General features: G+C 39.4%; 1 protein-coding gene across 1 annotated transcript in view; it reads left to right on the top strand.

Moving 5' to 3' along the window:
• Window positions 1–14,560, top strand: part of EMCN (endomucin) — a 50,430-nt gene extending 35,870 nt beyond the window's left edge. The window contains exons 10-13 of the mRNA XM_056489858.1: window positions 1,206–1,230; window positions 2,228–2,289; window positions 11,986–12,048; window positions 12,834–14,560. Coding sequence (XP_056345833.1) covers window positions 1,206–1,230; window positions 2,228–2,289; window positions 11,986–12,044 — 146 coding nt within the window. The 3' untranslated portion in view covers window positions 12,045–12,048; window positions 12,834–14,560. The remainder of the gene's footprint in view (window positions 1–1,205; window positions 1,231–2,227; window positions 2,290–11,985; window positions 12,049–12,833) is intronic.
• The last annotated feature ends 412 nt before the right edge of the window (window positions 14,561–14,972 follow it).

Here is a 14,972-nt window from a genome sequence, read left to right as displayed (position 1 = left end):
AGTAAAATTTTCCAGTTACAGTATAATGCACATGGAGCATAACTCCTGAGCAAACAGTATTTTCAGAAACAGTCACTTTGACAGAGCAGGTAAAGTCAGTATCTGTTTCTCTGCTGTCCATTAAATACTTAAGCTAATGGGTTATAGTTCCATCAAAGTCCATTTGCCAAATGTTTCAGGGCTGCCCAAGTAGGCCACAGGTACGTGTAAATTTCCATTAAGTGAAAACCCAGATATGAATCCAGACTTGTGGTTTTTCTGTCCCTGTGAGCTGGCATGAATTAGGAGACCTGTGCAGAACTGTGAAATCACCAGGCCTTGGAAATACAAAATCACAACAGGGTGTTGAAGCTGTAAAACCAAGACAAACAGTGTGTCACAACCAATTTAGCCAATGACATGGAAAAACAGAGCCAGATAAACAGAGGAAGGTGTGCTTAGGAAATGATTGAATATTCAGAGTCAAGAGATAAAGCCGTGAGATGAAGAATATTTCCTTCTCAGCCTGCCCTATGCACAAATGTCATCAGGCATTGTATTAGCAAATTCATTAGGAAGATAGAGTAGATATCTGTAGTGCTTCCTGCAGGATTTGCCCAGATCTATCCAGTGCACTTCCCCTGTGCTTGGTGCCATGGAGTTGGCTCCGTGTCTCTGATGTAACCCCCTGGCCCCTTCCATCTGCCCACGCTGCACACAGCATAAAATACATTCAGCATATGATTCATTTTGGAGACAAACCTGTTCCTCATTGATGGGGATGACAAACTCTGTTATCAGATGTCATGCCAGGCTGTAGCCCCAGGGGGTGCAGCCTCAGGAACACCCTTGTTCCCTCAGTCCCCTCACCCTGTATCTTTTAGCTCCGTTGTGTACTTGAGAGAACATGCTCACATCTTCTATGCCAGCTACCCAGGGATTTGGGAGCTGCAGGGAAAAACCTGTTTCTATTGTGCTCTGGGACAAGTCAAATGTCATTCTCCCTGGTTTCCAGAAGTGTTGGTACAAGTAACATCAGTTCACTTCCACAGATGACCAGAAAAATAATAATTACTATTCAAGCTGTTTGATTGTGCTTATGAACTTAATGCAATACTGCAAAATTGCAACTGAGCCTTGTGCCAGCAATTGCAATCGCCATATCTAAATGTCTGGGGTTTGAATACCAGCAATAAAAATGATATTAATTTTTTTTCTTCTTCCAGAGAGACAAGAGAATGGTGCTGAACAGTAGGTTGAATCCTTTTCATTGCTTTGAGATCTATCACAGGGCACTTGTAAATGCAGCAGATTTTGTATAGGGATTTTCTTTGATCTTTTTCTGTTTAAATATAGTAATCAGTTGCCACCCCAAAGAGAAGTATTCTGTTGAAAATGCTGCACTTGCAGTTATTGTAGATCTGTATGCATGATAAGCAGCTATTTCAGCATGGATAGAAATATGGTGACTTTCAACTGTTTTGCAATTGATTCTTTTGAAAAGAATAAACAGCTTATGCTGTGCCACAGGATTCATTGCCCAGTCTTTTTTTCTTTTTTGTTTCCCCTTTTTGCCCCATTTTGCCCCTGTCTTTTACCCTTGCATCTTTTCCCACCCCCCTTCTTTTCTTCATGTTTTCTCTCTTTTTAATGTGTTCCCTTTTTATTCTGGACAATTTATATATGTATTTCTCATGTTCCCCATTATATCATGTTCCTCTGTTCCATCTTGTTTCCACTAGACCATTTCCATAGGTTCAGTGGAAATAGTAGTGGCATAAGGAGTGTGAGGAGAGGGAAACAGAAAAAGCCATTGAAAGATACAAACTAAATATCATTGAGCCTGGTAGTGGTCACTTGTATGACCAAAACCAACATTTAGGCTGCTGATTTACTTGGTAGTCCTGATTCCCTGGACATCTGAAGTGGTCCTTTGCAATTCAATGTGGCTAAAAGGCTTGCATTGACAGAAAAAAATATTGCTCCTTTTCCCCCAGATGTACCTCTTCTGTCAAGTCCTAGATTACACCTGGTGTTATGAAACTTGATTTATTACATATTTTAAGAAAAGTATTTTCAGAGATGTTGGTATATGGTATTTTCTGCTACCTGACCCCATCCAAAGCCCATTTTAAGTCTGCCAGTTTAGACTGGAATAGATGCTGCCTCCTCAGGACCAAAATCTTTGAGTTTTGGTTGGATGATCAGCATGTGTGCTGACTGCTTAAATGTTTTCTGATTTCAACAGAGCCCAGTCAGATAAAGAAGGAGTCAAACTTCTTTCTATGAAGACAACTTCTCCTGAGACTGGTGAGTGTTTCCTTTGTGTGTATGTCTGTTTTCCTGTCTGAGCTCAGAGAAGAGCAATTTTTGGGATGTCATTTCCAATAGCAAACCTGTCTTCAGTTTCTGTCAGGTCAAAGTTACTGCAAACAATTATATTACAGAGCAAATCCCCAGACTGGGATCCTGTAGAGCTGCAGTTCAGCTGTACTGTGTGTGCTGTCAGTATTTGGGAGTGAGAAGTATGACTGCTTTAGGGAAATATTTTATTTAAATCATTGATGGTAAGCAATCTAGCTAGGGATGTTCAGGGTAACAGTGATCATGGTGTTTATCAGATGGATCTGGTTGTACAAGGAAGTTTGAAGACTGGAATATCAGAATCACAGAATGCTCTGAACTGGAAGAGACCCTCAGGTGAACTTAAGTGAATGGCCCACGTGAAGAACCAACCCAGAGCCTTGGTGTTACTATTACTGTGCTCCAACCCACTGAGCTAATATCCCAGGGATCAAAAGGTTTGGGAGTCAGTGCTGTGTGTAATCAGACTTCTGTTGGAGTTGGTGTCAGCAGTGTTCACCCAGCCCCTTTGCATTCAAAATCCTACTCTCATTGCAAATCCCTCTGTCCTGTGCTTCAGGGTCCTACAAAATCTGTGGTAATAAAGCCTAAAGGAACAAAGGTTACTGATAACATGCACAAAGAAAGAAAAACTCTCAAAGCAAAGAGATGGATGTAGTTATAGGTTCTGCAAAAAAAAATGGAGGGGCACAAAATAGGAGTGAGGCAGAACAGAATTCTGACTAATCAATCAAAACCCTTCAATCTCTCACGGTAGAGCTGATAGTGGTGAAAATTCACACCTTCACCCAATGTTTCCTCACTCATGTAGGTCCCACCTCATCTGCAAAGGTCCTTCCAGAAAAACAGTGTCTTACTTTCTACTTTTTAGCTATAATACTCTTTTTTTTGCTTTTAAGCTTTTTGGCCCTCTGTTTCTTCTACTGACATTTCTGAGGCTGACCAGTAACTGCTCTTTCCTTTTGTCCAAATCCTTGGGAAGTCCTCTGAGATACAGCACTCGATCTGAACTCTCCTCTGCTTGCTGCAGAGGCACAGTTTGCAACTTCTCTGCAACTTCCTGAAGCTTTTGTGCAATCCAAAAGACCCACAGGGCATCTCTCCTGCAAACCAGAATCCTGCAAGCTCCCCATGGCCTCTTGACACAGAGCTAGGGGCTAGAGGGGGACATGAAGGGTCTGCTCCATCACAAGGCATATCATTCTGTCCCACTGTAAAGGCAAACTACACTTTGGCACTTTAGAGGCTGCACTTCAGAGCTTCATGATTTGGGATTTTTTTAATTATTTTTTTTTAAAAGTATGTCTTTGGGAATGGACTTCTGGTTTTATTTTGAATATGGAGTTGTGTGTATGTTTTCTTAAAATTGTACTCTCTTTTTGAAAGCTGAATGAAGTTAGAAACTAATAAAGAACATTTTTTTATTGATTCTGCCCTCATGCCATTTTAAAACCAAAGTGATTTCATTGACAGTAGCAGAACTGTGGGGAGGGTTGTTGTTTGTTTGTTTTGTGTGGGTGGTTGTATGGGGGTTTCTTTGTGTTTTTGTGGTTTTTTGGTGGGTTTTTTTTGTTTTGTTGGGTGTTTTTTTGGTTGTTGTTTTTTCCCTCAAGATGAACTCTGTTGCCCGTTAATCAGCTACTGGTTCACCAAATATCTGAGCATCTTCCATCCAGATACTCTTTTTTACTGAACTATGATGTGTGCATGCTATAATTAGAAGGTTTGAGTCATAACCATTTAGAAGACAAGATTCTTGCCCTCTTCTCATTAATGCAATTCATATTTAAACCAGCTGCCATTTTCCCTTGAATTCTTACATCGTTATATGTTTCAAAATTAAACAAGCTTTCACAGAAATTGAAGTCCTGCTTTTGCCTAGGTTTTTAGAGTCACTTTACTTCTTATATTAAAAGCCCTTTGACAGAGGGGTCTGTTTCTTCCAGAAATATTTGTCACTCATACAGGTATTTTAAATATGTTAGGATGTCTCCCCATTTGAATCAGATTTACTTGCTTTATTAAAAGCCCAGGCATAAAGGCAAATGTTTCTCATGGAATAGGCACAAGAACTGCCTGACTCATGGGCCTTCTCCCAGTTGCTGACAACAACTGCCCTGCATAAAACCTCTTTACAAGTGTTCTTCTTTTTCCTTGTTGCAGCTGTTTAGAAAGTGTATGTTGTGGCTGTCTCTGTATGTACCCACAAAACTACAAAAAGTTGTGAGTAGAAAGACTGAAATTAGAAATACCTAAAGATCAGCCTTAACTTCACAGGCAGGGGCTATATCATCCTCTCACTATCAATAGGCAGCTCTTCCCTAAGGTCAAGCTTATCTACAATGAAATTCTGCTTTGATATGTATTAAAATCAAGCTTTATTAGAAGTATACATTCTATTTTGGTTTTTTTTTTCATTTTTGCTTTTCATTCCAAACAGACTTTGAGATTGTAAAATTTTGTAAAATATATGCAGGACAAATAAGGACTAACAAACTGTTCAAACAAGAAAGAAAGACCCTGTGTCATAGATCCTGATCAAAGGTTATGATGAGTTTAACCTTGCCTTCTTTTATCTGTCTAAAAACCATGCCAGCTGCACGTAGTTGAGAGATATGTATGTGTACAGAGGGCTGTTTATCCCATCTGCCTTGGACATCTATCTTGAGCTGGAATGGGCTGACCTGTGGCAGTCCATTGGCTCCTGAAAGATCCTATTTTAGGACTTCTAAATTAGGTTGTGAATATGAAATGAAAGAAAAAGGGAAAACTCCTTTTTCAGAGGCACAGCTGAATTAATTTAATCAAGAATATTATTTCAAATACCTACAATTAATGTGAAAGAATACAGGAAAAGAATAGTTTTCAATTAAGCCTGGACTGAAGTAATGTTTTTTAATGGAGTAGTACCATCAGGAAGTAGTATCATCACTAGGTAAAATGGACCATTAATATTGTCATTTTTTATAACTCTTCTTAGAAAGATGGAATTGCTAATGGCTTTGAGTTCTAAGGCACAAATAGAAGGGATGTAAAGTATAAAACCAGGGAAAACTAAACTAGAATCAGTAAATTTTTCATGCATGTTTGTCAATGAACTGCAACACCTGATGCAAGATAAGTGCCTGTTCTTGCATCTTACTTGAAAACTCAGCTTGGATAAAAATTGTCTCAAAAGTTTTACACTAATGTACAAATGGAGGACTTATAGCAGCCATTTCATGGTGGTACAGGCAAATTTGGGGTGGCTTTCCCTAGGGAGAATAAATGGTCTTTTGCAATACAACGTTCTAGAAAATCTACCAGCAAAAATATTTATTTGAGATTCAACATAGCCCACAGAACTGCACACTTGGCTTGTCAGTGGTAGTTATATTTCCTGAGTATATAAAATGAAGAGTTTTAATTGATGACTAAGAGATCAATACCATCAGCCATGAGGTTTAAAGTATTGCCTGTCTTGAAAACAGACCTAACTTTTTCTGTAAGGCTTCTTGTGTATTACACTGAAAAACAGCAAAGGTATTGATCACCTTTTTAGGACTCATGAAAAATGTTGAGGGATGAAAATTTCTCAGTTACAGAAAGACTGGTGAATATAAATTTGGGTAAGGCTACTCCATACAGGTGTATGATGTCTGATAGAAGCATTGATACTGAGTAATGACTTCAGAATTTTATTTTATGGACCTTGCCTGGAAGAACTATTCTAGAGTAGGTAAAATGTATGAAAGGCCTTTTAAGTAGAAGCACACCAGCTCAATATTCAATGTAAAGTCTCATAGGGATGTGCAGGTGACATAATATTTCAGACATGTTAGGTATAATCCTGTCACCTAAGCATAAGCTGATCCAATAAAGCATGATTTATAACCAGACTGAGCTGTTTTGAGGTGAAAGGGTAGGATATGACTTACTTGGCTTGTAGAGATATTGCCTCTTCTGCACTGAATTTGCTGAAAGGGTGTTAGCTGTGGTAGCTCAGATTCTGGTGAGGCACCTGACATGGAAGGTGGCTGGAGAAGGATTTGTGGCACATGTGTCTGCATTATGGCTTCCTGAGATACCCACTGTGGATTAAAAGGTAAAAATTCAAGTGATGTTACTAAACAGGGATGGGAAAATGTATCAGGCAAAGATGGGTATTTGGGAGACACCTCACCTGTTCCATTGGTAACCCCTTTAACTTATGGCAATCCCACTGGAGAGGGAGATCAGTTAATACCTAGAGGTGCTCTCTGATGGCAGTGCAGTGCAAAGAAGCATGAACTGAGGAAGCAGGAAAACCTTCATTCTCCACATGCTCCACATCTCTTCCAAAAGCTGCTGCTGTTCAACAGTAATGATGGCCTTAGAGCTGTTACCTGCTGCTTTAGCTGAATGTACCTCAAGACAGCCCACTGCAGTTCTAGGGCTTGCACATAGAAAATCCTGTGGTGTTCTGAAACAGTGTGGTGAGATGACAATGTCTTCATCACTGATTTCCATAACCCTCCAAATGCTGAGACTAATTGTTGTGCCTCACTCATCAAGCCCTAAATGTGGTTTTGGTACAATGGGGCAAATCAGGAGCTGGTGCAGACCTTGTTTCCTGTTATGCTGAGTATACCTGAGCATGGGCCATGGCATTTGAGAAGGTAAGAAATTTTTGGGGTTTACCTCATTAGGGACCCAACTGAGGGAAATTTACCCCTGCAAGGGGGCATGAGTCCTTAGTGAGCCATGAGGTTTCTTAACATGCATTGAGACTTTGACCTCTTTCTCACTATGTCTAGGGTCTAAATGGATGTCTCCAGGAGCAGGTGAAGAATCTGAGTCACTCTGTCAAGGGAAGTTCCCTTTTCTCTCCCACTTCCTTGCAAGATAAGCACTGTAGGTCAGTGAAGAGCAGTCTGCTGGCACACTGAGTGCTTAGGACTGGTAAGAGCAGCTGCTCCTGCTAATGTAGGATATGACATTGATTATTTCTGTTTTCTAGTCTGAGGTGTAGTTTCAGGGTCTTATGTTTTTTCCCTTGCACAAAGAACAATGAGAAGCTGCTTTATAGAAAAGGGTCCCCTTGCAACAGAGAAAGATATCAAGTACCTCCTTCCCTCTCTTTTTCTTTCTCGTTTGCTGATATTCTGTTTTTTAACCTTGTATTGTATAATAGCCTGAAGTCATGTTTCTTGCTTCACAGGAATTGTAGAATAAACTTTCTTAGCTTGTGGTTGGGCTTTGTGTTTATTCACACCACAAAGTTCTGACTGCACACACTTCCAGCTGAAACTTTTGGACAAAACTGTTGTCAAAAACATAGTCAAACTGTAGTCAAAATAGCATATGTTTCCTTCTGTATTTCTAATTTGGTTTGTGAGCTGTGCATATATTCAAGGGTTTTTTAAGCAGTCTCTTACATTCAGCCAGCTAAGGGTGAGGTGATGTTTTCCTCTGTGAAGCATTTGCTGACTTACCAGCCTGCAGTTTTCTGAGATGCTCTGAGGGAGCCACCTCCTGCCCTTTGCTGCCCATTCAGCAGCAATTGCCTTCCTGTCCTTCAGCTGAACGTTTGCACACACCCTCTCTCTGCCACGGTGGATTGTTCAGATCCTTCTGGCATGCTGGCAGTGGTGAGGAGCAGTTTGCAGGGAAATGGTGAAGTGTGTGGCAGGGGAGCTGCAGCACGTTGCAGGTGCTGGACCCACTGGCCCATACCAAGCCCAGCCACTGGTTCCCATTTAATGCTGTTCTCCATCATCTTTCTTTCAGTTCAACGTGGTAAAAACAGACATTTCGATTCCTGTGTCTGCAGAGGTAGTTTTATACTTTTATAAAAGACAGGCTTCTCAATCAGATTTTATGAAAAGCTTGCTTTAGTTCTTTGCTCCAAATCTGATTGCCACTTAAAAGCAATTTCTCAGCAGCAGATATTACAGTGAAATAACAGCACAACTAATTTTTTCTTAGAATGTAATCTGAGATGCAGTACAACCCATTTTTTATGTGAAAGACTGTTTTTATATCCTTTTTCTTCCAGCTTTCCCAATAATGTCAGAGGGCTTTAGCCAGGTCAAAGAGTTTCTGTACTCATAGTTCTTGGTCTGTACTCTCTTTTATGTCATAATGTTCTGCAGTGTATGTGTGTTCTGAATAATATATTCAGATTCTGAATCAAATGTGGAGGGGCAGGAAGAGAGGGAAAATTGCAGGAAGATTAATACAATATCCTTCCACTACGGTGAGACAAAGAAATGTTTGTTTCAGAGCTTCAAAACTGATCTTATTGCAATCTGTAATTTCAGCTGATTGTACCCATTACTTATTCACATACATTGGCATCAGAATGCAACATTAATGGTTGGAAATGAGTATATTTGTAAGTGAAAAATCAAAACAAATACTGCACAAGTGAAATTTTAATTAGGAACATTTAGGAGCAACTCCTAACACAATTAGGAGCATTTTCACTGTAGCACTATTTCTTTTCTGGTTACCTTTCAGTTTGGAAGAGCCCTCAGTAGCTGTGTATTAAGTCTTCTTCCCATGCACTTAAAACAAAAAGGATGAGGATTTATGAGTATGATTTTTTTTTTCTCGTACATGTTCCTTATCTTTATCCTTTTGAACCACGACTGTGTTTTAGAGGAGGAAGAGTGCAGGGTGTATTGGATCTGTCCCAGTGCCTACACTGCCAGTTTCTTTGGGTGGATCAGTGGCCAAGGCTCTGGCAGAAGTTCAGAGGGTGCCACGTGGAGGCTGTGTGTAAAGACCACTGCTGTATTGTGTGTTAGAGCACCATCTCCTTCAGCATTGAGGCTAAGAGCCAGCTGTACCTGCTGAGATCCTGCATCTCTGTAGCCTCAAATCCAGGCGCAGAGGATTTGTTAGAGGGTGGATCACACGAGGTGAAAGGAAGTGTGGCAAACAGGAAAGGAGTCCAATAATGTGTCCTACACCATGGTGTTCCAGCAGCCTGTGGCTTGGAGACATCCTTAATCAGGCTTTTTATCCTTGGTGTTTCATACTTTTCAGTGGCTTTTAATTCCACAAATTTGTTTTGTTTGTTGTGGTATCTGCAGCAATAAACCTGACAATTTAACTACAGATCTGTAAGACAGCAATAGCTGGAGACTTCATGATGCCTCTGTCTTTGTTTTTTCAATCCAATTTCAGACAAAAATCAACAGGTGCAACAGTGAAGGAAGAGAGGGAGACTAAAGGCAAGCCTTGCATGTCAACTAAAACTTCCATGTCAGTGTCTGATTTCCCAAATACTCTGCCTAAGGCCTTTTTCTCCAACTGCATAATTTCTTTCAGTTTTTGTAGAAGTGCATTATATATATGAGGTTGGCTTCTCACTGCCCTCTGCCAATCTATCTGAGCCTGCAGCTCCTCCTCCATCAGCAGAGGTGTCACATGGCAGGACCACAGGTAAAGGGAGTCATGTTGCTCTTGCAGCTGTGCAGTTGGTGGTAGCACTTTAACTACAAAAAATACTTTCTTCCAGCTCCCTTCATCTCCCATATTTCTGAGGCCACTCACTTCCTTTTCAAGGTAGAAAAATGTACAGTGAACCTTCAACTCATTATCAGAAAGTTATTGCCATAGTAGCCATCCAATTGGATCAATACCTTATGAAAGACACTTAATACTTAAATAGTGAGAAGCTGATGGTTCAAGTTTCTCCTGATACCTTCCACCTCCTAGTGCATAACACTAGTTTGTCATCCTTCTCTAAATGCATAATCCAGAGTAAATAAAATCCCAGTTTTTCACTGATGATGTTGTGCAGCAATTTTGTTGGTGTATTTTGTGGAACTATACCCTTTATCTTTCAACAATGGCCTCAGGTTGCACCAGGGGAATTTAGATTGGATATTAGGGAAAATTTATTCACAAAAAGGGGTTTTAAGCATTGGAAAAGCCTTTCTAAGGTAATAGTAGAGTCATCATTACTGGAAGTGTTAAAAAAATGTATGGATGGGGCACTTGAGGACATGGTTTAGTGGTGAACATAGAGATATTGCTGGGCTGGCAGTTGGACTTGATGATGTTAAACTATGGGTATTTCCATACTCAATAGTTCTATGAGCCTTCAAAGGATCCAGGTAATGTATCTGGACTGGCTGACTGCCTCCATTGCATCCTTTATTTTCTCAATCAGCAAAAATTCAGTGTGAAATAATTTCTTCAATCTATTAAAATGCCATCTGTTCTGACAAACTACTGAACACAATTATTTGTTTTTCATTTCCCTTATGGGAAGCACGGTTTAGTCCATTTGTTTTGGTGGGTAATGGTTTGGGGACAAGTTTGGGGTTTTTTTCAATCTTGGAATCTATTTGTGTCAGTTAAGGCTGTTTTGAGATCAATATAAATGGCTTAAGCATGGTAATATATTTCATAATTAATTTCTCCAACACCTTCTTTTTTAAACAGTTTTGCCCATTTCTCTCTTCTGTCCCCTATTTAATCTTCAATTTCTGTATATTAAACAAGGAAAGTAGAAACATGCAGAAGGAAAACTAAAAAAGAAATGAGAGTTCTTGAAAATTTCATTCCTTTGCTAGTATAAAACTGTGCAGTATTTGAACTAGTTCACTTTTATTTTAGCTTTTCAGTACCAGTACTTTTCACCTACCAAAAATATGTCTTGTTAAGATGTTCCAGTTTTTTCCTAGCAGAAACTTGTGCTTTCCTTTGCTTTACCTGAAAATTGACATGGTAAGAGCTTCTTAAACTCTATCTTAGCACCACTTCAAAATATTTTACAATACTTATTTTTCCACAATTGAACACTTGGGAAGTGAAGACCATTCCAGCACATTATTGTTGAACAGTTTTCAGCAGATACCAAGTCTTCTACACATCTCCAAAAAGCTGCACTAAATTAAAGAGCCTTTTTGTGCTGTGAAGAAAAGCTGTCTGAAAACTACTGATAAGTTTTCTCCATTCTCTTCAGGAGTGCAACTATTTAATTTGGCTGCTAATTATTTAAATGCCTAATCAGTGTTGTTTTTTTTTTTTTTAATAATCCTAATTTGTATTACAATTTACAGCCCTAGGCCATTGATCATTTGTAGCTTTTTAATACATACTCACTTCTCCTGGAATGTAATACATCACTTCCTTGCCTCTCATGTGGGCATGAGGAATTAAATTGTCTCCTGCAGGTGAGCAGGGAGGCAGAAGGAGATATTTGGGTTTTCCTGCCCTCATGCCTGTTTCCACATGGCTCTGGATCCTCCAGGGAAGGGATATGGAGAACTGTGTGAAGTTCTTAAATGTTCTCCTTCTGCTTTGGAGGAACTGAGCTGATGTCAGTGTTACTGGCAAAAATTAATTTTATAATTTTATATTTTTATTTTTATAATTCAATGTTCTAATCATAGCCATAAATTAATTAAAGTCTTATTCCTCTTCAACTCCCATGAGAACTGCCTTGGAAAATGTTTTCTGGTAGTAACCCATCATTTATGAGCAAATCACAGGGGAAATAATCTATAAAATAGGAAGAGTGGTAAAAATCTATTGTGTAGAGAGTTTTTGCTGTTAAGTAAATCTGACAAGGAGACTGGCTAGTTTGTACCCTGGTCAGTGATGTCTTCCTGCCAGATTCATTTCCATGTTTATCTGATGCAAATGTATTTTTCTGTTTCTTAGGAGAGCAATCATCTCATGGGAAGAATAAAACTCGGCAACTCTTCACATCTCAGCAATAAATATGTAAGTTTATAGCCTTTGTTTTCCATCCTGTAACATTAGTGTTTGTTAGTCCCTTTAATACTTTTTAGTCTCAGCATTGTGCCATGTAATTTTAAAAAAGGGTTAAAAATGCAAGCCAAAAAAAGAAATTACTTTAGTTGGCAGCAGACTCAAGGAAAAAATGGCTTAAACAAAACTCAGCTGGAGCACCCCATTCTGACCAGATTCACAGGGAAACTGGGGGGCTGAAGGATCTGCCAGCTCACAGAGACAGACCTTCATAGGCAAGAGACTGTGACTTTAACTGTTCAGCATTTCCTGGGTGAATTTTCTTTCTGTTTGTGTGAGAAATAATAGATTTTTAAGGGCAGATACAAAAAAAAAAAAAAAAAAAAATTGGTACCCGTAAATTCTTTACTCCTTTTTTTTCCCTGAAAAATCTGAATCCCATCCCCTCTACTGAGAAGCACCTGGTTGACCAGAAATGTGAAGAACATCTTTGATGGTTTGGATCTATTCTCATTTCCCCTAGGTAGAAACCAAGCTTTCCTGACGCCAATAGTAAGGACAAAATGACCTCCTTTGTTCCCTGAATTAGAGCAGCAGAATACAGTTTTGCCTACATTACTGAAAACCCAGAGATGGTTCAATTTGTGTGGATCCCAGAGAAGGGCCTGGACAAATAATTAAATCCTTATTGTCTATCCCATAGTGGATTTATTCTGTGTCTTCCATTTTAGTTTACCCTTATGTTCCTGAACAACCTTACCTGGAATAATAATCCTGAGGTACTCTTGTCATTTCAGATGTGAAGCAGCCTGTTTTATCACAATATGCAGGAACATCTCACCAAAGTTGTGTTTCAATGGGAAATGAGGAGAAACTGAAGCTTTTTACCATCAGGACACTTGTGTAAATGACCAGGTTTTGACTTCTAAATCTCAAGCATCTCTTTTCCCTTCTGAAATGACATGAAATTTTTTGATGGCTTAATAACTTGTATATCATGTATATTTATTACTTTCACATATAGTAAAAGCAGGGAAACAAGGTTGAAAAGAATGTAAAACAAGAAGGGTGAAGATAAAGTAAAAATTTGCATTTGATGTTTGCATAGTAGCTTCTGAAAATGTTTTCTGCTCTCACAGGAAGAAATATGTCAGCATATTTTGTTGAACTTATGGTAGCTATGGATCTTTTAATTGTATGTAGCAGAATACATGCAGGGCCTGACCCTTGAAGCAGGACTGGGCAAACAGCCACTATGAAAATTAATTCAGTGATTTGCATGAGACTCCTCACTGTAGCACATGCTTTGCTTGTCATAAATGTTTACAGGGTGGGATGCCTGGCTGAGATGCTGAAGTGTGGGCTTCTTTTCTGTGAAGAGAGGAATATACCTTGCACTGAGGCTCTTTGAAATTCTGTAAATTTCTGAATATAATCCTTGCAATGTAACAGGCAATAGTTGGTTTTTCACCTGTTCCTTGGCTAATTGCATTATGTGTGCTACAAATATGACTCCCATATAGCCTGGGGCACACAGTGGGAATCAGCAAGGTAAGCAATTTCACAGATGAACCTCTTCCCTGTGTTCTGAGTAAGGCATGAGATTCCTGCAGGTTATTGAATAACTCTGGAAGTTCAAAGACTGTTTCAAGTGCTAATTACAGACACTTAATTTGTACCGAGCTGGCAGTTCCAAAATATCAAGTAGTGCTTCTACCTGCATGTACCCTACATTTCTAAAACTATAAATGTTTGAAAGTTATGTTACTGTGAGCATCTGCTCAGTCTCAAGCCACTGACTGTAGCATTCCAAGAATTACCTTCTTATTTTAATTGGGAAATGGAAAGAAGGCAACTGGCGGTCTAAGTGCAGGACCAAGATCCAGGGCAATCATCTAAGTTTTGATACCTATTGATACAATGCTTTTGAGAAACTTTTCTCTCCAATTTCCTTCTCTAAAATATTAAAACTTACCTGCATTATGGTGAGAGATTGAGCAGATTTATTAGTTCATGTCTATAGACAAATCTGAAAAGTGTTTATTTCCCTGTGCTTGGCCCTTGCTCTTACTTTCACTTTGGTGGGTCTGATAATCTTCTTTCTTAGTGGCACCATGAGAGACTTTTGGTGAAGCTCAGTAAAAGATGGGAAACAAGTGTCCATGGTGCAGCTGAACTTGTGGTTCATTCAGGTATTCCTGGATCACTTGTGTTCCTCTGGAGCAGAGAAGTCTTGGATGCCTACTTTGGAAAGGTCAGGCCATCTAAAATATGCTAGTTGGCATCTCCAACTATTCTGGTTCCTGGTTGATGTGGTTTCCTTCAAAAAAAAGCAGTCATTGTGGATTTTCATGTTGATTAAAAACCCAAGGTATTTTATAATGTGTTGTATCATGGTGAAAGGACAGTAAAGTAGAGAAATATTGTGAAATATCTGTGTTTTTGTGCAAAATCTGTTTAGAAACTACCATGTTGTGTCAAGAAAAAAAAAATTACTGCCTAATAAAATTTATTCTCTTTATTAAGTAGCTACTTTTTTCTGTTTGAAGAAATGCAATCCACTGCCCATGTCTAGCACAACTATTGTCCATTACTCCACATTCCTGTTCCCCAGAATGAGGTGGGCCCTTTATGCCAAGCCTGGAGAGCAGACATTAGACATTCTGGGTGTGGTGGTGGCAGGGGCTCCATGAAACCTTGCAGAAGGCATGCTGGAGGTGGCAAGTGGAAACTCTTCCTCATTACAATCAGTGATGGGGAGAGGACAGGCTTCTCTGCAAATCCTGATACTGGAAAAATGAAAAACAAAACAGGAAAGGTGCTTGGGCTCTTCATGATAAGGGGCATGGCAGACAACCAAGCACTCATTGGAAGGCTGGGAAACATCTCCCAAAGAGACTGGCTTGTGCTGAGTGTGTATGAAGTAAAAGAGGTGA

This window comes from Oenanthe melanoleuca, chromosome 4 (genome assembly GCF_029582105.1).
Source record: "Oenanthe melanoleuca isolate GR-GAL-2019-014 chromosome 4, OMel1.0, whole genome shotgun sequence".
Lineage (NCBI taxonomy): Eukaryota > Metazoa > Chordata > Aves > Passeriformes > Muscicapidae > Oenanthe > Oenanthe melanoleuca.
Note: the sequence above shows the minus strand (reverse complement) of the source record. Positions and strands in the feature narration are given on the sequence as shown.